Source organism: Trachurus japonicus, chromosome 14, assembly GCF_045865225.1.
Source record: "Trachurus japonicus isolate A0001 chromosome 14, Traja_1.0".
NCBI classification, from domain to species: Eukaryota; Metazoa; Chordata; class Actinopteri; order Carangiformes; family Carangidae; genus Trachurus; species Trachurus japonicus.
Genome location: NC_140920.1, coordinates 640355 through 665250, shown reverse-complemented (window position 1 = coordinate 665250; position 24896 = coordinate 640355). Strand labels below are relative to the sequence as shown.

The 24896-nt window shown below is 38.4% G+C and overlaps 1 protein-coding gene across 1 annotated transcript in view; it reads right to left on the bottom strand.

Annotated features, from left to right (window-relative positions):
- Window positions 1-9119, bottom strand: part of rad50 (RAD50 homolog, double strand break repair protein) — a 77887-nt gene extending 68768 nt beyond the window's left edge. The window contains exons 1-6 of the mRNA XM_085796960.1: window positions 9019-9119; window positions 7695-7832; window positions 5657-5740; window positions 4650-4801; window positions 2885-3070; window positions 1117-1321 (exon numbers count right to left, since the gene is read on the bottom strand). Coding sequence (XP_085653086.1) covers window positions 1117-1321; window positions 2885-3070; window positions 4650-4801; window positions 5657-5740; window positions 7695-7823 — 756 coding nt within the window. The 5' untranslated portion in view covers window positions 7824-7832; window positions 9019-9119. The remainder of the gene's footprint in view (window positions 1-1116; window positions 1322-2884; window positions 3071-4649; window positions 4802-5656; window positions 5741-7694; window positions 7833-9018) is intronic.
- Between the last annotated feature and the right edge of the window lie 15777 nt (window positions 9120-24896).

Here is a 24896-nt window from a genome sequence, read left to right as displayed (position 1 = left end):
AGTGTACTTGCTTTTCCTGAAGCTGAGACCCTCAATTATATGTTGTTTTTCCTTGTGTCTGCTCAATGTATCTTTAATTCTGACACTTGATGATCACACTCATTGGCTTCCCTGAATAAATAAAGGTTTGAAATGAAATGAAATGAAATTAAAATATCCAGTTAAAAGTTCTTTGTAACTGTTTTCACAAAAGTCAGACTGAACGGCCTGAAAAAGACAAATGGTGTCACCACAAAAGAATGATACATTAACTATTATATCCACCTACAGTGGATTTAAAGGTACCTATAAAAAGTAAACTTTCTTCTGAAAACATTCAGTTGAAATCACTCTGTGATTTTATACTGTAAAGAAAAGTAATAGCACACTGATCTGATGAAGACCAGTGCTCGGTGCAAACAACATTTATTCCACATTTGAGTCCAGATTTATTTTCCTGTATTTAGTCACTGACCCTTACATCCAAGGTTCCTACAAATTTGAAATTTCCAAATTCCATACTTTTTCCAGACCAAAATTTCCAGACTTCTCTGTAAAAACATTCAAATAATTTGTTATATTTAAGTAAATAGACATGCATAATATAAAAAAGCATGCAATTTATTAGGGCTGGGATGATGCTTTTCTCCCGATTCGATTCTTCTACGATTTTTTGGATGGCGATTCGATTTAAATTGTGATTCTACGATATTTATAGCATTTTTAACATTTATCTGCACACAAATACTGTAGGAGCCTATAAATGAACATACTCCATTATAAAGTGAACTTAAACCCTTTTCAAAACCTGTACTCTCTGTAAAAAAAATCAATTTAAAAATCGTCAAAAAAGATATTGCGATATTTATGTGAATCGATTTTTTCTCCCACCCCTACAATTTATCATTTGTTTTAATTATTCTGAATGGGTTGCCATTATGCAACCAAACAATTTAGCAGGAGATTGTAGCTAGATACAATAGTGCATACAAAATAATTAACCCAAATAACTTCAGATGAGACCAAACCAAGATAAGATAAATAAAATAAATAAATATATTTCCACTTGCATAGGAACCCTGTATATCCTATATTTTCTCTTCTACATTTAGAATCTGAACGCTGTGCATCGCCCACCTCCAGAGGGTCGATCTGGTTCTCTATCTGCTGCACGCTGTCCTTGGACGCCGTCAGCTGAGCCTCCTTGGCCGACACCGTCTCTCTGATCTGCTGGGCCTTCTCCTTGTTCTGCTTCAGGTAGCGCAGCTCCACCTGGCACTCCTTCACCGTCTGGTTCTGGGCCAGTCGCAGCTGCCGCATCGTGTCCAGGGCCTTGATGTACCTAGAGGCCAGACCGGCACAATCAATCAATCAATCAATCAATCAATCAATCAATCATGTTTTATTGATATAGCTCCTTTCAAGCCAAACGAGAGCAATTCAAAGTTTGTTTTTTTTAAATATTGTGCAATGTGCATTTGTTCGCCTTTTTTACATACAGAGAGTCCAGGTTTTGAAAAGGGTTTAAGTTCACTTTACAATGGAGTATGTTCATTTATAGGCTCCTACAGTATTTGTGTGCAGATAAATGTTAAAAATGCTAAAGACTAAAAATCATAGAGAGAATCGGCAATATCGTAGAATCACAATTTAAATCGAATCGCCATCCAAAAAATCGTAGAAGAATCGAATCGGGAGAAAAGCGTATCGTCCCAGCCCTAGTAAGAGGTGAAATCAAGAGGACTTGGAGACACAAAGGATCAAGAATAAAACTAGAAATATTAATCAGTGAGATAACAATGAAAGGAATAAAAACAAACACAGCTGAATAAATGAAAGAGACAAGATAAAGAATAAAACATAAGAATGATCAATAAAAAACAACAAATACAGATAAAAGTAATACTTTGTTTTATTTGGTGTTTTATTTTGAAAATTGTTTTCAAATTAAAACACAGTGGCCGGTGTTTCCTTTGCAAATTGGGAAATGTTGACATTGCAAAACTTTAACAATGTTTTGATTATTCAATTAACATTTATTTTAAATAATACTTTGGCTAATACTTCTTTTCTAAGCATGTATTGCTATAAAATACTGTTATCTCAATGAAAAGTGCTGAAACAGATGTAAAAAGTTAGTTTACAGCCCTGGCTGCAGCTGATTAATGATGTTTCTGTGTTGAGCAGAAAGGAGAGCGTTACAGCCGCCCAGCCTGCTGGTTGTGAAAGTCTCTCCATGTTGCTCTGAGAGAGAAACGGCCTCACTTTGGAAATATTTAGTAAATGATAAAAAGCTGTTTTGTGTGTTTAAAAAGGTAGTAATAGGCTATTTAAATAAATTGTAAATTCAATGAATAAGAACGTAGAATAATATATTATTGTAAGAATTTGTGGGTTGAACTGTTTTCTTTGTACCTAATAATATATTTTAGACTGGACTGGTTGCTGTTTGTTTGTGTATATGATTGTTACAGTGATTAATGTGAGTATGTACTATGTTCTTCTTTTAATTGCATTGTGGACCCCAGGAAGAATATCTAATGTATATAATATATATATACTGTATATATTGTCGTGGTCTTCTATTCCTTGTTTTTATGAGGTTAGATTTCCTTTATAAACCCTCAGAGTTTCTTTAATCTCACATCTGCACATCTGGTTTGCTGTATTTTAGCTGTTTCGCTTGCTTGTAATATTGTGCAAATTAATAAAAAAACATTTAAAAATAAACAAAATGTGGTTTAAAATTAAAATAAGTGTCAAATATCACGCGTGGGTGGTTTCTTCTTGCCTATTGGGGTCGGTTCAGTCCGGTTTCTCTCTCTGAGCCTCAGAATAATGCCTGTAGGTGTTTTTACTGCTGCTGTGATGTGTTGAACATTAAAATGAATTCAGCAACACCTACTTGGTTGCAGCGAAGATGGAGTCGAACTTGTCTTTGAGGGCTTTCCCTTCGCTCAGGGGCCAGTTGGACTCTTCTTGGTGACAGAAGATGACGTGGTTCAGCACCGGCTTCGACACCCCGAGGGCCGAGATCATCTCCCGGTCCAGTTCACCGCACTTGGACGACAAACTCTTCTTCTCTCCGTCTCTGCATCAAAGACGTCAGACGACAGACATGGAGTTAAAACAGGTCACATGAGAGACACCAACAGACAAAAACACTGTTTTTTGGGGCTATTTCTCTTCCTTAACATGTCTTCTCTCAGAAAAGACCAAAGAAATGGTAGAAAATCCACATTAAGGTTTTTATTTTACTTCATTTTGTCAGCAGATTTTCTCCTAAATTCACCAAAAGTTAGTCTGACCCATGTCATGTCATGTGTCATTGTAAAGCTCTCTCTCTCCTAAACAGTGATGTAGACTCCAAAAAATGTCATTTCCTTTGTATCAGCAACAAATCCTAAAAGTAGGATTGACAATAACAATCTATGTAATTTTCCAGTCCAAGTCTTTAAAGGCCGTTTCCTCAGAAAGAGTTTTTCAGACTCAGACTCCTCTCTAGAAATCTCCACTTCAGCAGCACTTCCAGACACCAAACCTTCCACTTTGATCCCTTTCTATATCCTGAAGGTTTTTACAGAGGGGATTGTTGATATATCATTCACAGCCTCATTTATACAACATTTTATTAATAAAAACAGGGCAAAATTTGATTTTTTAGGGGCTGGTGACAGTATTTTCTCATTTACAGAGTGATAAAAAGAGATATCCACAATCCTCCTCTGGAAAAACTAAAGACTCTAATATGTCAGCAAAATAAAACAAAGTAGCTTTATCCATTGTTCAGATTTCTGTTCTGGAAATGTATGCAAATTAGTGCATATTTCATCAGATAATGCATAATTTACATATTTAAATATAAAATTTGACAAAACTTAATGTGAGTGATAAACTTGGGAAGTTTCATGATGATATCTGTTAGTTTAATTTTTCACCCTATTCACCCGTAGTGTCTCCCCTTAAAGGGATAGTTCAACATTTTGTCAAACTGGCCCATTGCCATAATCCCTATAGTCTTAGCAGTAGGTTTGTTACCTTTAATTGTCGGTGCAAGCTGTTTTTAGAACGGCGGAGCAGAGCCGTGAGCTGCTCAGAGCTACGCTACGGAGGCTCATTATGGGATTTCTTGGTTTCCCTCCTCAAACTCATCAAATACACAATCCAACAACTCCACAACGCTCTGGTGGACAAGTTGTGAGCTGCACATTCACCACGCTATGAGATAATAACACAACGTTACCACACAGAGTTGTTTTAGAGGGAAATACAGAGACTGTTGATGAAAAAACTGTCCCTGAAGGCAACGTGCATCAGTGGTTTTGCATGAATTTCCCTCTAAAACAACTCTGTGTGGTAACGTTGTGTTATTATCTCATAGCGTGGTGAATGTGCAGCTCACAACTTGTCCACCAGAGCGTTGTGGAGTTGTTGGATTGTGTATTTGATGAGTTTGACGAGTTTGAAACCAAGAAATCCCATAATAAGCCTCCGTTGGTAGCGTAGCTCTGAGCAGCTCACGGCTCTGCTCCGCCGTTCTAAAAACAGCTTGCACCGACACTTAAAGGTAACAAACCTACTGCTATGACTATAGGGGTTATGACGATGGGCCAATTTGACAAAATGTTGAACTATCCCTTTAAGAAGCCAGAGGAGAAGCCGTGACCTACTTGATCCGGGTGATGACCTGCTCGAGGCTCTTGAACGTGTTGGTCTTGGCTCGCTGCGTGCAGGACATGGAGCGCTGGATGCTCAGCTTCTCTCCCGTCACGTCCGTGAACAGGAGGCGAATCTGCGCTCGCACGTCCGTCTCGTGGGCGTCCTGCAAGAGAAGTAAAGGATAAATGCAAATTATTACCCTTTATTCCATTATTGCATTATAAGAAGAACTGTGAGGATTTATAGATCCGAGAGGAGATAAGTCTCATTATTAACCGACTTGCACCTCAGACTGATTAAAAAAATGTTCTTTTGTGGAGTGAAAGGATTAAAACATTAATATTAATTTACACAGTTCTGATATTTAAGTACAGAAAAGGCCTATGAGAAGTGGAAATACACAAATGCAAATCCATCTTTATTCCATTATTGGATAAAAACCGTCAGGATTTATAGATCTGAACAGACACAGAGGAGATAAGTCTTAAAATGTCTTAAAAATCTAGAATAACTTTTCTGTATTCTATGTATATCTATCTCTATTCTGTTCTATTGTGGATAAATCAGAAATTGTATACAGTATATTCATATTTTTTTGCTTTTTACTATTTGGGATTCCTGTAAAGTTTCCTGCTGTTGGCAATAAAAACATTTCTGATTCTGATTCTTTAGTTAAGTGAAAGGATTAAAACAGTGAGGACATTAAAGCAATTCTTACCTTTCTGGAACTTTTGCACATTTCTTTGTCTAAGTTAAAATGCTATTAATAATCTGATGAAACATTAAAATGTAAGAGAAACCCAACAGGGTTAAACACTCATCATTTTTTCATTCTCATATAATTCTGAGAAAAGTCTGACCAATAATATTATTCGGTCCGATTAATAAGATTTGACGAGCGACCGAACCGAACAGTTACTTTCCTACATGACAGTGTGAATGAAATGGGACGTGTTTATGTCTTGTGTCTGGAGTGGAGTTAGTATTATGGGATGTAAACGGCCCAGTGCTCTCTGACCTTCGGGTCGTGGACGAAGGCGCCTCCCTTGGAGCCGGGGGGCAGCTCTCCGGCCGTCGCATATTTGAGGCACTCGATGATCGTCTGAGAGGAAAACAGAGGAGAGGAGGAGTTAGAAAACATGATGTCGCCCCGCACAACCCATGCTCAGTGGCTGGGAGACATTATGGTCTGCCTGAGCCTGGAGAAAATCCATTACTCGATCCTCCATAACTCATACAAAAAGTTTTTGAATGCGTGGGGACCTTTCCTCGAACACTTTAAAAGTCTTAAAGGGATAGTTCACCCTAGAATGATATTTCGCTCATTATCTCCTCCCCCTCATGTTGACTAAGGGCTGGAAGAAGTTTCAGAGTCCTCCGTCCCTTCTCTGAGTTACAGGGGGTCTCGGCATAGCAGTGCATGTCCATATAACGGTTGCAAAGGGACACCGGAGCTCTTCGTAAAAAAACACACACAAAAAAACATCCAAATACCTCCATGATGCTCGTATGTAATGTCCGTCTTGTGCTGAAGCCCCAAATTGCGTAATTGTCCCGAAAAAAATTAAATAAGTCTATATTTTAAGCTTGTTTGTAGCGGAAGCTTCTCGAAGCTCCTCTTCCTGGTCCGTCCAAATCTCGCGTGATTCGCAGTAACCGCACTGACGCATGCTGACGCCGGCGCAAATCACGCGAGATTTGGACGGACCAGGAAGAGGAGCTTCGAGAAGCTTCCGCTACAAACAAGCTTAAAATATAGACTTATTTAATTTTTTTCGGGACAATTACGCAATTTGGGGCTTCAGCACAAGACGGACATTACATACGAGCATCATGGAGGTATTTGGATGTTTTTTTGTGTGTGTTTTTTTACGAAGAGCTCCGGTGTCCCTTTGCAACCGTTATATGGACATGCACTGCTATGCCGAGACCCCCTGTAACTCAGAGAAGGGACGGAGGACTCTGAAACTTCTTCCAGCCCTTAGTCAACATGAGGGTGAGTAGATAATGAGCGAAATATCATTCTAGGGTGAACTATCCCTTTAATACACAATAGGGCATCACTCTTACAATCCTGTCTGCTCTCACACTCACCTCGACAAATGATTACAGGAAAATTCTTTACTCCTCGTCTATCCCTGCTTTCAAATCAAAATCAATCAAAATAAACTTTAATGTCCCCGGAGGGAAAACTGTCTTGGACAATCAATACTGTAGCTACATCCTGCAAAACAGATTATAAAACCATTCACCATTTCACATACTCACACACACAACCAACAGAGATCATTTACAGACAGTACGACTAAGTTCATAGTTCATACAAAGTAATAAATAATTATTGCACTTTCTGCTGTACAGGGTTTATACAGGAATCTTGAAGTTAATTTTAAAACCTTTTTAAGACTTTTTCAAGACCTTCTCAATATTTTTTAACACCTCACCGCCACTTCAAGCTGTAACCATTTACATCAGTGACACTTTTAACTTAACAGTTTTAGTTTGTGATAAAGACTATAGACCACTATGATACAACAGAATTCAAAATAGGCTGGGATAATAAATAAAAGGCAAAGTTTATATTAAAAAAATCAAAAAACATTGCTCCACTCTCAAAAAACAAAAACAACAATCTTCTTTTCTTTTTTATGTACCGGTTCATCTTTGTTTTTTAATAAAATGAATAAATTCACACACTTTCACAATGTTTTTTAGGACTCAAACTCTTGGACAGCTAATTCAGAAAGAATACCTTCAAAATTTAAGACTTTATAAAGTCCTGAAAATACTTTTTAATACTTTTTAAGGGTCTTAATTTTCCCAAAATTGATTTATCACCTTTTAATACTTTTCAAGACCCCGCGGATACCTTGCTGTATATATATGCTGCATCTTGCCTCAGTATTGCCACAGTGTCTGGGTCTAAATTGCACCATTTCGTATGTGTGGACTCACTCCACCATCAGCATCAATTTGCTGTTGCACTGTTTATGTATTTTGTAAAGCAATAATAAAGTTGTTAAAAAGAAAAAAAGAAAAAGGTCGAGCTTCCGTACCGTCTTCCCGGCGCCGTTGGGTCCGACCAGCACCGTCAGAGGAGAGAAGAAGGAGATGACCTGTTTGTCTTTATCCTCCACGCCGAAGCTGCGGACGCCCAGGATGCTCATCTTATCGATCTTTGACATGGTCGCGCTCTGAAACACACACACAGAGAGAGACACAAACGGTGCTATTGATTATTGATTATTGATCATGATCACCATGCTCAGTCTATGTTAACTCACACCGACGGGTAATAAAAACATTTATATCCTCATTTCCTGGGAGGAGGAGGTGGCTCATCAACAACTATGAACATTTAAACAGTCAAATTAAAACAAAAAACTTCCTCCCAACAGTTGTTCTCTCACAATAACGATCATCATCAAACAAGCTCAAATAAGAAGAACCATCAGATTTAAATGAGACATTTTATTTTGTAACAGATTTACATTCAGGTTTTTCATCATGGATGATACAAGTTTTTTTTTTTTTTTTAATCTTTATTAAAGGGATACTTCAACATTTTGTCAGACTGGCCCATTGCCATAATCCCTATAGTCATAGCAGTAGGTTCGTTACCTTTAATTGTCGGTGCAAGCTGTTTTTAGAACGGCGGAGCAACAGAGTTGTTTTAGAGGGAAATACAGAGACTGTTGATGAAAAACTGTCCCTGAAGGCAACGTGCATCAGTGGTTTTACATGAATTTCCCTCTAAAACAACTCTGTGTGGTAACGTTGTGTTATTATCTCATAGCGTGGTGAATGTGCAGCTCACAACTTGTCCACCAGAGCGTTGTGGAGTTGTTGGATTGTGTATTTGATGAGTTTGATGAGGGAAACCAACTGAGAAATCCCATAATGAGCCTCCGTAGCGTAGCTCTGAGCAGCTCACGGCTCTGCTCCACCGTTCTAAAAATAGCTTGCACCGACAATTAAAGGTTAAACGAACCTACTGCTATGACTATAGGGATTATGGCAATGGGGTTAATTTGACTAAATGTTGAACTATCCCTTTAAATGTAACAACAACCCGCTGTGTCCTCTTCCTCTCCACAGAACAAACTCATTATTAACTCATTTAAAACTTTATTGACAGTTAAACTAGCGACTCTAAAACTCACTAACTCACCGTTTAAAACTTTATTGACAGGTGAACACACTAACACACCGTTAGCTGTCATGCTAACAACACAGCAGCAGCTACGCGATAACACAACAGTAACTGTCCCTGTCCGGCTGCCGTCGTTCACAGTAGGACCGTAAAGTCACACACACATATATATATAACTATAATTACATATATATCTGTATAAAACTGTATGTGTGTGTTTAACTCACCTCAGTTTGTCGCTCTGCTGCAGCTCTGATGTTTACGTGCAGTTTTCCCGCTGTGGGAAATGTGACGCAGTGACGTAAAAAGCGTCACTTGCGGACTTCCGGGTGTAGACCTAGAGCAGATAGAAGAGGAGACACCATAGACATATATGTCTATGGGAGACACGACAGCCATGAATTAATATAGTAAATAATATTAATAATAAAATAAAATAAACGCACACTGCGGCTTCAGTCTCAGAGTTTATTTGATCTGATATTAATTAATGTTATTAACACAAAGACTGAAGAGGAGCTGTTCACTATTATTGATCCTTATTCTCTATTGATCTCATTTCTATGGTGAAAAGTCACCTAAGGCCTTTCTGCTGTGGTGCTGCAGGCTGCAGGCAGGCTGGACTGAGGCTCAGTTATATTACAGGAGTTTAATGTGATTATCACGACGACACTACAACATTATAATACTATTATTTTACATGTTATAAATGTGGGCTATTCCTATTTAGGGGAGAGTGGGGTCAAGTGTAACACTGGGATTATTCCTGGTTAAATAAAGGTTAAAAAAAACTCTTTTGACTATTTAAATGTTCCTGTTTAAATGTTGAACTAAAACCTTTAAAACTAAAAAGACCTGTGTTCTCTGTCAGTCTGTGATGACACAGTGTCCACCAGCAGAGGACGCTGTCTCCCTGTTGCCACGAGACTGAAGGACTGAAGGACTTCATGAAGAGACTGTTGCACTGACTTTATATCTGTTGCTGTTATTGCTGTTATCTCTGCCCCCAGGGGCTAATAAAGAGATCTTTGACCCCTTGACTGTGCTGTTGTGAGGCTTATTGTTATTAGATCAACACAGATACACTGTTTGTTAAACACAGATTATTATTATTAAATAAAACATAAAACCTTATTCTAGTTTTAACAGACGGTGTGAGTAAGAACGTTTAAACAACTACGCGTATTTATATGTGTGTGTAAGAGCAAGACAAGATGAATTGGATTGGAATAAAGGGACAAAGGGCCTTTCTTTCTTTCTTCCCCTCTCTCTCTGTCTTTTTCTTTCTTTCTTTCTTTCTTTCTTTCTTCCCCTCTCTCTCTGTCTTTTTCTTTCTTTCTTTCTTTCTTTCTTTCTTTCTTTCTTTCTTTCTTTCTTTCTTTCTTTCTTTCTTTCTTTCTTTCTTTCTACCCCTCTCTATCTCCATCTATCTACTGTACCTCTTTCTATCTATCTCCCCCAAAGGGTCTTTCTTTCTTTCTTTCTTTCTTTCTTTCTTTCTTTCTTTCTTTCTTTCTTTCTTTCTTTCTTCCCCTCTCTCTGTCTTTTTCTTTCTTTCTTTCTTTCTTTCTTTCTTCCCCTCTCTCTCTGTCTTTTTCTTTCTTTCTTTCTTTCTTTCTTTCTTTCTTTCTTTCTTTCTGTCTTTCGTTCTTTCTTTCTTTCTTTCTACCCCTCTCTCTCTGTCTTTTTCTTTCTTTCTTTCTTTCTTTCTTTCTTTCTTTCTGTCTTTCCTTCCTTCCTTTCTGTCTTTCTACACCCTCTCTCTGTCTTTTTACTCCTTTCTTTCTTTCTTGAGAGAGAGAAGATGAGTATAATTGGAGTAAAGGGACAGTCACAGGAGTTATTCTGAGTGTGTTTGTGTTGAAGAACAGTTTGTAGACGACTGGTGCTCAGACCTGCAGCTAACACACACACACACACACACACACACACACACACACAGACACACACACACACACACACACACACACAGACACACACACACAGACAAACACACACACACACACACACACAGACACACACACACACACAGACAAACACACACACACACACACACACACATGCTGCCTTCTGCTTTCCGCCCACTGATCCGGTCTGTGTGTGTGTCTGTGTGTGTGTGTGTGTGTGTGTGTGTGTGTGTGTGTGTGTGTGTGTGTGTGTGTGATCGGCCACTGACTCACTGAGCCTCAGTCAGTCGCTCTCGGCTTCGTTCTATTTCCATCCTGACATGAAAATGCCACGACCTTGTGTCTTGTGTCGGACCACTGGAGGTGTGTGTGTGTGTGTGTGTGTGTGTGTGTGTGTGTGTGTGTGTGTGTCTGTGTGTGTGTGTGTGTGTGTGTTACATGATGTGCAGCTATGTGTTGGAGTGTGAAAGCCTTTAACCCCTCCCTGTCTAAACGGCCAATGAAATCGCTTCAGTTGCTGTTTGTTTGGTTGGTTTTGATTTTGATTCAGACGAACCAGGAAGAAGCAGCTGGTTCATCATCAGAAACATGATGAAGACAGAGAGGAGGAGGAGGAGGAGGAGGACAGAGGAGGAGGAGAGAGATGGAGGAGGAGGAGAAGAGAGAGGAGAGAGAGCACTGCAAAAACTCAAAATCTTTCCAAGAATATTTGTCTCGTTTCTTGTCAAAATGTCTCATTTCTAGTCAAAACTAATCTCTTTCCACTTAAAATTAGACTCTTCACCTAAAAATTAACTTGTTTTTAGATCATTTTCACTTGTTTCAAACTAATTTTCACTTGAAATAAGTAGAAAAATCTGTTTTTTTTTGTGCTTGTAATAAGAAAGAAAAACTTGCTCCACCATCAGATTATTTTAAGTGAAAATCTGCTTTAGAAAAGTGTCTAAAAAACAAGCTACTTTTAATGTGACGAGTCTTATTTCAAGTATAATGAGATTTGTTTTGACTGGAAATAAGACAAATATTCTTGGTAAGATTTTGAGTTTTTGCAGTGAGGAGGAGAAGAGAGAGGAGGAAATATTGTCAACTTTTCTGTTTGGATGAAGAGTCAGAGAAGACCAAGACCAAGAACAAGAAGAAGACAATATACACTACCAGTCAAAAGTTTAGACTCACCTTCTCCTTCAGTGTTTTTCTTTATTTCCACCATCACTTTCTACATCGTAGATTCAAACTGAGACGTCAGAACTATGAAGGAACTCATATAAAGTGTTGATAAAACCCAGAGTCTCTCAGAGCAGAGTGAAGTCAAACAGCAACAAGGTCTCAGCTCCTCTGGGAAGAACTCCTTAACACTGTTGGAAAACACAAACTGTTCAGGTGACGACCTCACACTGCAAAAACTCTAAATCTTACCAAGAATATTTGTCTTATTTCTTGTCAAAATGTAATGTAATGTCATTTCTAGTCAAAACAAATCTCATTATATGTAAAATCACATTAAAAAGCAGCTTGTTTTTAGACACTTTTTACTTCTTTCAAGCAGATTTTCACTTGAAATAAGTAGAAAAATCTGATAGTGGAGCAAGTTTTTCTTTCTTATTACAAGCACAAAAAACTTGCTTTCACTGGCAGATTTTTCTACTTATATCAAGTGGAAATTTGTTTGAAACAAGTGAAAATGATCTAAAAACAAGTTAATTTTTAGGTGATGAGTCTTATTTTAAGTGGAAAGAGATTAGTTTTGACAAGAAATAAGACAAATATTCTTGGAAAGATTTTGTGTTTTTGCAGTGATACAGCATCCTCCAGAAACATGTGGACATGCCAATAATAATAATATTGTCACCCACAAATGGCAGATTAATTTCTGTATAACACCCCGACCTCAGCTTATAAAACACTGGTTAAATCACAGCAGAAGCTACAGTACAGCCACATTCAGCCAAAAGTAGGAACTCTTGAAATAAGTAAAAAAAATCTGATAGTGGAGCAAGTTTTTCTTTCTTATTACAAGCACAAAAAACTTGCTTTCACTGGCAGATTTTTCTACTTATTTCAAGTGGAAATTAGTTTGAAACAAGTGAAAATGATCTAAAAACAAGTTCATTTTTAGGTGATGAGTCTTATTTCAAGTAGTTTGACCAGAAATTAGACATTTTTTACAAGAAATAAGACAAATATTCTTGTAAAGATTTTGAGTTTTTGCAGTGCATGAGGCTGAGGACTGAGGAGACTGATAAAAAAATCTAACATATAGAACTTATTCTGTTTTGTTTTATGTTTCTACTACATAACTCCATGTGAGTTCCTTCTGTCATGTTCACCTGTCTTCTTGATTGATGCTCCGTGCTCGTGATTACCTGATGTGTCTCACCTGTGCTGACTGATCTTGTGTATCGAAGCGTCTTCCTTTGTCTGTGTTCGATTGTCTGCGTTGTTTGCTTCCTGTGTTCCAGTGTTTCCCGTGAGTAAAATAAATCCTTTTTGTGTTTGAATCTACAATGTAGAAAGTGATAGAAATATAGAAAAACACTGAATGAGAAGATGTGTCCAGACTTCTGACTGGTAGCTTGTGGAAATCGCAAGATAAAAAAATGTGAATAAAATGTAGAAAATTGACTAAAATAAAGTAAGTAAATGAGCTGGTAAAGTGGATATTTAAAGGTCCATTGTGTAGGAATTCCTCCCATCTAGCGTTGTGGTTGTATGTCACAAGCAACAAAATCGTATTTTTCATGCTGCATTCACCTGAAATTGGGCAGACGTCAGACGGACAACAGCCGCTGCACGACTGTTATCTGCCTGCTGCTGCAACACAGTAAAGTAAAGGTAAAGGTACTTTATTTGTCACATATACAGCGAGTAGCCTACAGTGAAATTCTTTCTCAGCTGGGGATCAATGAAGTAAATCTTATCTCACCTTATCAGATCTCTCTGTTTGCTTTTTGTCTGAGCAGCAAATCCTAAATAAATGTTTGTTTTGAAGTGAACACGGTGTCAAATAGACACAAGTAGGCTATAACTAAAACGTCATTTCAGATTCTATTGGATGTTATTATTAAACCAGCCGAGGCTGTAGAACAGTCGTGGGTTAAATAAATCACCATGAGTGTTGCTTTCACACGGGAAACTTCTGCTCAACCACCTCATATTAAACTATACATCATGAGTATGGGTCAAGCAACGGAGCTATAAATGTGTGTGTGTGTCTTCCTCTTTATCTCTGGTGCTGTTTCTGCACCTGACAGAGGAGACTCAACAAGCTTCTTAAAGGGACATTGTGTAGGAATTCCTCCCATCTAGCGTTGTGGTTGTATATCAAAAGCAACTCAGTAGTATTTTTCATGCTGCATTCACCTGAAATTGGGCAGACGGCAGACGGACGACAGCCGCTGCACGTAACGGCATAAACAAGCCTCTATGTAAACAAGTGGTGTGATCGATGTGGTATTGTTTTACCGACTTTCTCTGGACTTCTGTGACTAAAATGACATCTGGTTTGTTAGCGACGACGGCCGTCTGCCCGACTGCAGGTGAATGCAGCATCAGAAAAACAGACTTTTGAACGAAATAATCGATTTTCCTGACTAGATAACAGGAGAAGTTAGGCCTACACAATGTCTCTTTAAAACAATACAAGTGGGTAGTAGTAGTAGTAAGTAGTTTTTTTTGTCTAATCTGCTGTTTCTTTGGTTGCAATGTGGAACAATTCATCTAAAACATTCATTTTAACCAATGATCCACGTTCAGGATGTAAAATGAATCACATCTCTCTGTCTCTCTCTGTCTGTCTGGTGCTCGTGTGGGGGATTACTGGAGGTAGGAGGTAGGAGGTAGGAGACAGGGGGTAGGAGATAGGAGGTAGGAGATAGGAGGTAGGAGATAGGAGACAGGAGATAGGAGATAAGGAGATGGGAGGTAGGAGATAGGAGGTAGGAGATAAGGAAATAGGAGACAGGAGATAGGAGGTAGGATATAGGAGACAGGGGGTAGGAGATAGGAGATGGGAGATAGGAGGTAGGAGATAGGAGGTAGGAGATAAGGAAATAGGAGACAGGAGATAGGAGATAAGGAGATGGGAGATAGGAGGTAGGAGATAAGGAAATAGGAGATGGGAGTTAGGAGGTAGGAGATAGGAGACAGGGGGTAGGAGATAGGAGATAGAAGATGGGAGATAGGAGGTAGGAGATAGGAGACATGGGGTAGGAGATAGGAGATAGGAGATGGGAGATAGGAGGTGGGAGTTAGGAGGTAGGAGATAGGAGACAGGGGGTAGGAGATAGGAGATGGGAGATAGGAGGTAGGAGATAGGAGATAGGAGATGGGAGATAGGAGGTGGGAGTTAGGAGGTAGGAGATAGGAGACAGGGGGTAGGAGATAGGAGATGGGAGATGGGAGATAGGAGGTGGGAGTTAGGAGGTAGGAGATAGGAGACAGGGGGTAGGAGATAGGAGATAGGAGATGGGAGATAGGAGGTGGGAGTTAGGAGGTAGGAGATAGGAGACAGGGGGTAGGAGATAGGAGATAGGAGATGGGAGATAGGAGGTGGGAGTTAGGAGGTAGGAGATAGGAGACAGGGGGTAGGAGATAGGAGATGGGAGATAGGAGGTAGGAGATAAGGAAATAGGAGACAGGAGATAGGAGATGGGAGGTAGGAGATAGGAGGTAGGAGATAGGAGGTAAGAGACAGGAGGTAGGAGATAAAGAGATAGGAGATAGGAGACAGGGGATAAGGAGATATTACTGATGAATGAAAAACAGACTTTTAAACCAAATAATCAATTTTCCTGACTAGATAACAGGAGAAGTTAGACAATGTCCCTTTAATAACAATACAAGTGGGTAGTAGTAGTAGTAGTAAGTAGTTTTTTTTGTCTAATCTGCTGTTTCTTTGGTTGCAATGTGGAACAATTCACCTAAAACATTCATTTTAAGCAGTGATAGAGAGAGAAACCCAGAGCTCTCTGTCTGTCTGGTGCTCGTGTGGTTTTGTAATTTCACTCTTTCACTCCGAGTGACATTTCCAGTGGTTTGACTTCACATGTGTGACGAGCTCAGGGCTCAGTGTGTGTGAGGTCTGAGCTCTTCAGATGTCTCAAACCATTGTGTTCTTGCTTTTCTGATGAGCTGCAGCTCCACAGACACACACAGACACACACAGACACACACAGACACACACAGACAGACACACACAGACACACACACAGCCAGGACGGGTCAGGATGAGTTTGAGTTTGAGCGGAGGAGGCTGTGATCAGGTTTCACTTCAGGGGAGATAAGGAGATAAAAATAGACTCAGGAGGAGTTGGTTTTACACTTGGCTCAGACATAGAGAGGGAGAGGGAGAGGGACAGACCATAATAGGGGAGACCGGGGTTGGTTGGCTACAGGGGTTGGTTGGCACACCCCTGTTTTCTGGCCTCCTGTTGGTCACAGACTCACAAATGTGACATCAAAATGATCATCTTTTTGAGCTGCACTTATCTAGTTTGTTAAAACATCTGAAAATTACTCACTTTTTTGCTGAGGGCAAAATATCAGTTTTTTAGTACCAAAAGTAAAAAATTGCCCCCCGCACTTAAAGTGTTATAAAAGTGCTTTGGATAAAGATATTGGAAATGTGTTACTTCCAGTTTGTAGAGATAGGAGTCAGCTTCAATTTGATATGAAACTTGAAAGTCTTTGATGAGTGATGTTACCTGGGCAACATCATATATTCACAAAAGTGGGTTTGTTTTGGTCGGGGTTGGTTGGCACACACAAACCAACCCCAACATGCAGTATACATATATTAAATGTGATCAAACATAATTTCATACAATTCAGTGCACTGAGTGCAAGAAATGGGCACATGATTTATGCAGTGAAATGGGCCACAAAGCCTACATATGCCAATACTGTAATTCCAGTGATTCTATATAGGCCTAAATGTAAATAATCTGCATCCACCTCACACAGCAAATCTAAAACACAGTGAGATGGAAAGAAATAAAAATACAAAGAGATGATATGCTATATTTAAGAATAAATTCTATATTCATTGAATATTTTCTCTTTAAAAAAAAAAAAAAGCTTGAATCATTTACTGTTTAATGTTCTGTGTACGTGTTATCTTGTTCGTGGCCTTAAATGCCCTGTTTTAGTGTTATACATGCAAATATATGCATGCATATACATGCTATCTTCTTAAATTTGAATATATTAGAATTAAATTTCCAATTTATTATTATATTGGTTGCTTCATCCATTCATTTTTACAATGTGCCAACCAACCCCACGAAGTGTGCCAACCAACCCCATGTCGGGGCTGGTTGGCACAAGTGCGCAGTATGATTTTATTCATGAATAGATTGATTTTAGAATATAACTGTGTCCATCTTGTATTGAAGCCCCGACATGAGAAATTGTTAGAGGGAAATGCCGAGACTTCTTGATGAAAAACTGTCCCTGAAGTGGGTTTTGCATGAATTTCCCTCTACAACAACTCTGTGTGGTAACGTTGTGTTATTATCTCATAGCGTGGTGAATGTGCAGCTCACAACTTGTCCACCAGAGCGTTGTGGAGTTGTTGGATTGTGTATTTGATGAGTTTGATGAGGGAAACCAACCGAGAAATCCCATAATGAGCCTCCGTAGCGTAGCTCTGAGCAGCTCACGGCTCTGCTCCGCCGTTCTAAAAACAGCTTGCACCGACAATTAAAGGTAACGAACCTAGTACTGCTATGACTATAGGGGTTAGTAGGAGCTGACTAAATGTTGAACTGTCCCTTTAAAACACATCATGAAATCACCAAAAAACATCCAGATACCTCCATGCTGCTTGTCTGTAATGTCCCTCTTGTATTGAAGCCCCGACATGAGAAATTGTTCTGAAAAAAATAAAATAAGTCTATATTTCAAGCTTGTTTTGTAGCGGTATTTGGATGTTTTTTGGTGTGTCTTTTTGTTACGAAGACAGTTGGTATCCATTTGCAACCGTAAATTAGAATTTTGGGTGAACTCTCCCTTTAAAGCCACTTTAAAGCAGCGAGTTCCTGAGTCCAGACTCCAGCGCTCTTTGTCTTCACGCGCGGCTGCACGTTGATTCACTCGGTTTGGGTCAAAGAGGCAGCGAAGGACACGACTGATGACGACTGTGTCAAACATTATGTAAAGGAACATGACACACACACACACACACACACACACACACACGCACGCGCACACACACACACACACACACACACACACACACGCACGCACGCACGCACGCACGCACGCACGCACGCACACACTGACATGAGCAGAGAGAGAAAGACAGAAAGACAGAAAGAAAGAAAGAAAGAAAGAAAGAAAGAGAGAAAGACAGAAAGAAAGAAAGAAAGAGAGAAAGACAGACAGACAGAAAGAAAGAAAGAGAAAAAAGAGAGAAAGACAGACAGACAGAAAGAAAGAAAGAAAGAGAGAAAGACAGAAAGAAAGAAAGAAAGAAAGAGAGACAGACAGACAGAAATAAATAAATAATGAAAGAGAGAAAGACAGACAGAAAGAAAGAAAGAGAGAAAGACAGAAAGAAAGACAGAAAGAGAAAGACAGAGAGAAAGAAAGAAAGACAGAAAGAAAGAGAGAAAGACAGACAAAGAGAGACAGACAGAAAGGATGAAAGAGAGAGACAGACAGAAAGAATGGTGTAGACACACACACACACACACACACACACACACTAGAAGCTGCTGCTGCTGCTGTTTAATGTAATCTAGATTATAGAATAACACATTTAATATGTTAATATACAGATTTAATACTTTATGTCTTCATCTGAGACACATTTAAAGCTTCAATATGTGATACTTAAAGGGACATTGTGTAACTTCTCCTGTTATCTATTCAGGAAAATCGATGATTTGGTTCAAAAGTCTGTTTTTCTGATGCTGCATTCACCTACAGTCGGGCAGACGTCAGATGTCAGATGTCATGTTAATGAATGAATTTATTTATTTCGGTATATATCAAGCTTATATAACCGAAAGGGTGTAGGTTGAAGCCAAAGCTTATATACCCCTACCCCTTTTACCTTAAAAAATTAAAAAAAAAAAAATATATATATATATATATATATATATATATATATATATATATATATATATATACGCATTAATACAATTGGATCAGATCACAGACATTTGAAATTAATCAGTACACTTAAATTTCTGATCACAACAAAATAAAGAATTGTACACAGCGCGTAACCCAAAATAGTACAAAATCATTTAACTTAATTTTCCATACTGTAACGAGAAATTATGTTGTTCTTATAAAATTTTTTTAAAGCCGACTATAGTAGCTACAGCATAATTTAATATTTTCAGGACAATTATTCCAGATGTTTTAACCCCTCTAACAGAAAGACAGTGATTTTTTTACAGTAGTTCGAGTCTTTGGTTTCTCAAATAATAGTGGTCTTCTCAGGTTATAAGTGGAATCCTTCATTTTAAACAGATTCTGGATATCTGGAGGTCAGAAGAAGTTTATTTTTTGCTTTGTAGCCTACATGGTTTGTATTGTAATGTAATCAACTAAGTCCCTGAATTTCAAAATGTTCAGGCGACTAAATAGCGAGTTGGTCGGCTCACGGAAAGGTTTATTACTGATGACTCTTATAGCCTTTTTTTGCAATAAAAAAATAGAATTTGTATTTGTTCTGTATGTGTTTCACCAGACCTCAATGCAATAATATTTTAGTCACAGAAGTCCAGAGAAAGATGGTAAAACAATACCACATCGCCATGACAACATGTTGTTTTGCCTGGTGCTGGCGGACCACTTGTTTACATAGAGGTTTGTTTATGCCGTTACGTGCAGCGGCTGTCGTCCGTCTGCTGTCTGCCCAATTTCAGGTGAATGCAACATGAAAAATACGACTGAGTTGCTTGAGATATAGGGTGAATATGGGTAAACTGGGACACTTTCTGAAAATCTACCTTCAACATCCTTTTTGATTATGAACCAAATGTCTTAGCCCATCATATGATACCATTCTAAATAGCTTAAGATCTCTCCTATACTATGTAGAAGAAAAAACAAAGAAACATTAAACACTGGATGAATGACCCTTCACCCAAAAAAAATTGACCCAAAACCAAAATTTTGAGGCACTATTGGTAAAGTGGGACACCATATATTGGCAAACTGGGACACCTCCATTTCTATTTAAACACAATAATATAAACAACAACAATTAATTTCTAATGAATAGAAATATTAACGTTTTTATTAAAAATACAATTTTATTTTAAAATCTTTATTTTCCTTGTCCCTGTTCTGCTCTTTTCTGCCATTGGATTCTGAAATAGGATTAGGCCAATTAGCATTAGCCTACTAGCTAGCTAGGATAGGCTAGCTAAGCATCACAAGCATAATTTTCATTGTAGCTACCTTGATTTATGCAATTTAAGTACATTTGTTTATATATCTAGCTAGCCATAGCTAAATTTATGGGGGATGAATAAAAGTGGAACTTATTTCTACCTTTAGAATGACTTAAATGATTGTCCCAGTTTGCCAATAACACTCTGTCCCACTTTACCAATAGCACATTGGTAGACTGGGACAGTAGCAAAATGCCACTTTAAAAAAAATGTAAGACTCACATGGATGTGATTTTTAAAAATTATGAATCACCATTACACCCCCTAACAAAATATATCACAATTACAAACTATCCACCAGTTTGCTTATTTCTAGAACACTAACATCTTTCAGCTAAGAACGCTATGTCATTTTAGCTACCACCCTGTTTCACTGTGGAGGTAGTTGAATATGGTGAGCCACGCCCCTGGAAGTGATGTCATGGACACAGAACCACTCTTTTTTAATCTCATACATACAGATTATCTCAATGATGATTTTTAGTAATAGAAGTATACACATGTAAAGATAAACATGATTAAGCTTAACTGTCCCACTTTACCCATATTCACCCTACAACCACAACGCTAGATGGGAGGAATTTCTACGCAATGTCCCTTTAAAAAGCTTGTTGAGTCTCCTCTGTCAGGTGCAGAAACAGCACCAGAGATAAAGAGGAAGACACACACACACATTTATAGCTCCGTTGCTTGACCCATACTCATGATGTATTGTTTAATATGAGGTGGTTGAGCAGAAGTTTCCCGTGTGAAACCAACACTCATGGTGATTTATTTAACCCACGACTGTTCTACAGCCTCGGCTGGTTTAATAATAACATCCAATAGAATCTGAAATGATGTTTTAGTTATAGGCTACTTGTGTCTTTTTGACACCGTGTTCACTTCAAAACAAACATTTATTTTGGATTTGCTGCTCAGACAAAAAGCAAACAGAGATATCTGATAAGATCCACAGAGATAAGATTTACTTTATTGATCCCCAGCTGAGAAAGAATTTCACTGTACAAGCTGTATATGTGACAAATAAGTTTACCTTTACCTTACTGTGTTGCAGCAGCAGGCAGATAACAGTCCCTAACCCCCTACACGTAAGTACATTTTTCATTTACTTGGACATGTCCAACCAGTACATTTGCATTTGCATTTCCATTTACAGCATGCACCCCAAAATTTTTTTAGTTTGCGCTCCTAAAATGAAGTTGGTGGTGGTGGTGGTGGTTAGTCTGGAGCCCTTCAAGGCAAAATAGGAAAAAAAAAAAGGAAGAATAAAATAGAAACAATTTTGAATAAAAATACAAAGACAATGTAAGAAAGGAATAGATGTTGTAGGTTACATACATGGTGAATATATTAGATGAATAAATGGAGAGGAGACGGTCTGGATAAATAAGTAAATAAGTTTAGTAAAAAATAAAATAAAAACTGGTGCTCAGGTTTTACTCCATCAGTCTCCTCCAGTCCTGTCTCAAAACACAACCAACTCAAAATGTCCTACTAATAATAATAATGTGTCCCCACTGTTTTTATGCTCCTTAATAATAATAATAATACATTTTATTGTATAGGCATCTTTCTGTCACTCAAGGCCACCTTACAATGAATAAAAGAAAGTGCAAACAAATAAACAACAAAAACCACAAGAAGATTAAAAACAGGTTAAAATTAGAGGAGAAAGGGAAAAAAGGCTGTGAAAGGCCCCAACAAATATAATGTATTATTATTATTATTATTAAATATGGCTCCAGAGAGGAGATGTGTGACGAGTCTGAAGTGACAGTAGGAAACATTTTCTCTATAATTGAGCTGGATGTGATGTGTCATGTTCATCTGCTGCTTCACACTTCACATGTTCCTCTGCAGCACAAAGACACTACATCTATCTATCTATCTATCTATCTATCTATCTATCTATCTATCTATCTATCTATCTATCTATCTATCTATCTATCTATCTATCTATCTATCTATCTATCTATCTATCTATCTATCTATCTATCTACCAAATGTTTACAGTAAGTTAATTTTAATCTTTTTTTTTAATTACAAATGACACTCTAGCATTTAAATTCCTACCAAATCAATGCTAGATTAGGTAAATGGACCAGTTTCTGTGCATTCACCTTTACTCTGGCGATACGGTTCATACATAATCTTTTTTTGGAAAGTGACGGTATTTAGGAATCTTTGCGATCGATTAACTGTTTAGTTTAGTTTAGTTTATTTATTTATTTCATTCATTTATCGAGCATCAAAACAAAAAATAAAATAAAACTCATAAAAAATAATGACAATACTGTGACTCTTGAATGAAAGGGGGCAGAAAGAAGCAAACTTATATTGTTTACCCCTTGTTACAAAGAATTAATTCACAAATTAGATAATACCTACATCCAATTGTGGCGTTTAATACCGCTATTAATTGTGAAAACAAGTAATCGTGACATCCCTATGCATGATATAAGCACCTGAACACATCATAATGGGTGTGTGTGTGTCTCTCCCTCCACCTCTGCAGCTCCCAGTTATTACAATAATCAAACACTATCCAGTTCAGCATTATTATTTTTTTCTGCTTTTGTTGCTCATCACTGATTATTACACCCTGTGTCTCTCTGTATGCTCCCAGACCTGAGCAGCTTCATACAGACCAGAAGAGGAGCCAGAGGCCAGACAGGGAGACAGGAGAAGCTCCATTCATCATCATTTCCTGGGTAATACCTTATATCACACCACTGCCTGCTCCTCTCCTCCATTAAAGGGATAGTTCACCCCAAATTCAAATGTCCCTCATTATCTCCTCCCCCTCATGTGGACTAAGGGCTGGGAGAAGTTTCAGAGTCCTCCGTGGCTTCTCTGAGTTACAGGGGGTCTCGGCGTAGCAGTGCATGTCCATATAACGGTTGCAAATGGATACCAACTGTCTTCATAACAAAAAGACACACCAAAAAACATCCAAATACCTCCATGCTGCTTCCTGGGCGAGATTTGGACGAACTGGGAAGAGGAGCTTCCGCTACAAAACAAGCTTGAAATATAGACTTATTTAATTTTTTTTTGGAACAATTTTGCATTTCGGGGCTTCAATACAAGACGGACATTACGAGCAGCATGGAGGTATTTGGATGTTTTTTGGTGTGTCTTTTTGTTACGAAGACAGTTGGTATCCATTTGCAACCGTTATATGGACATGCACTGCTACGTCGAGACCCCCTGTAACTCAGAGAAGCCACGGAGGACTCTGAAACTTCTCCCAGCCCCTCAATTTTGGGTGAACTATCCCTTTAAGGCTGCAGCTGTGAAGCTCCATTTATCATCATTTTCTGGGTAATACCTTATATCACACCACTGCATGCTCCTCTCCTCCATTAACGCTGCTGTAATAAATCACACACAAGGAGAACATCTCGACCTGGACTCAAGTCAGATACAACTTCTTTTTTTTTTAAATGTTTGGTCTATAAACAGTCAAAACTTTATGAAGCGTCAATTAACAAAGAGGAAGAGAGACGATGACGGACGGTGAGAAATGAATCATTCTGCTGTACACTGCAAAAACTCAAAATCTTTCCAAGAATATTTGTCTTGTTTCTTGTCAAAATGTCTCATTTCTAGTCAAAACTAATCTCTTTCCCCTTAAAATAAGACTCATCACCTAAAAATTAACTTGTTTTTAGATCATTTTCATTTGTTTCAAACTAATTTTCACTTGAAATAAGTAGAAAAATCTGCCAGTGAAAGTTTTTTGTGCTTGTAATAACAAAGAAAAACTTGCTTCACTATCAGATTTTTCTACTTATTTCAAGTGAAAATCTGCTTGAAAGAAGTAAAAAGTGTCTAAAAACAAGCTGCTTTTTAATGTGCTGAGTCTTATTTTAAGTAGAATGAGATTTGTTTTGACTAGAAATGAAATTTTGACTAGAAATAAGACAAATATTCTTGCTAAGGTTTTGAGTTTTTGCAGTGTGGTGATTCAGTTTCATCTGAAAGGACAGAAAGCAAGCAGTGATCCATCTGGGCCACCATACTTCCCCCCTTGGCCCTAACCCTTCGTTTAGCTCGTTCACGTGAAGTGGTGGTGTCCCGATTCTGGTCCAGACGAGGGTTAGGGGGAAGTGGTCTGGCTATCTGTCCCTTCAAACGGAGATTACAAACCGAGGGCTATGACAAGTTTCCCAGAATGCATCTTGCAGCAACCGGCAGCTGTTTTATTTCTGGCTGTAACTGCTGTTATTACGTCATTTTGTTAAGTTTTTATATTTTTTCATGTGAGAAAGTAGCTGTTTAGATCCCAATGTGCGGTCGGTTTATCCACATGAGGCTGTTTAGACGTTTGCTCCCATGTTTCTGGGAGAAGTGAAGCTCCACCTGTGGAGCTCGTCAGCTGGCCAACCTCCGTCGTCATCCCGGGGGAGAAAACCATTGCTAATTAACTTACCCGCAGGTTTTTAGAGGTTTACCACCGCGTAATTACATTCTTTTTAGGAGATAAATGTTGGTCTCATTGATGAAATCTAACAGCTGTATCAGTAGCATTAGTTAGTCTGAATGTAAAGTGAAGCTTCCTGTGTGTATTGGACAGAGGAGCAGCACTGCCTCGGGGCTCTGGAGCCTACGGACACAAACCACCACGTTTACATCAATAAATAAATGTTTTACAATGAACCAATCAGTCTTAATTAAATTTTATTTTATTTTTATTAAGTCAACGTGGTTTTGAATACAGGATTTGTGGCAGAAGCTCGTCACGTCTGCTTATGTGAAAGCCAGCAGAGACGACTGATGACG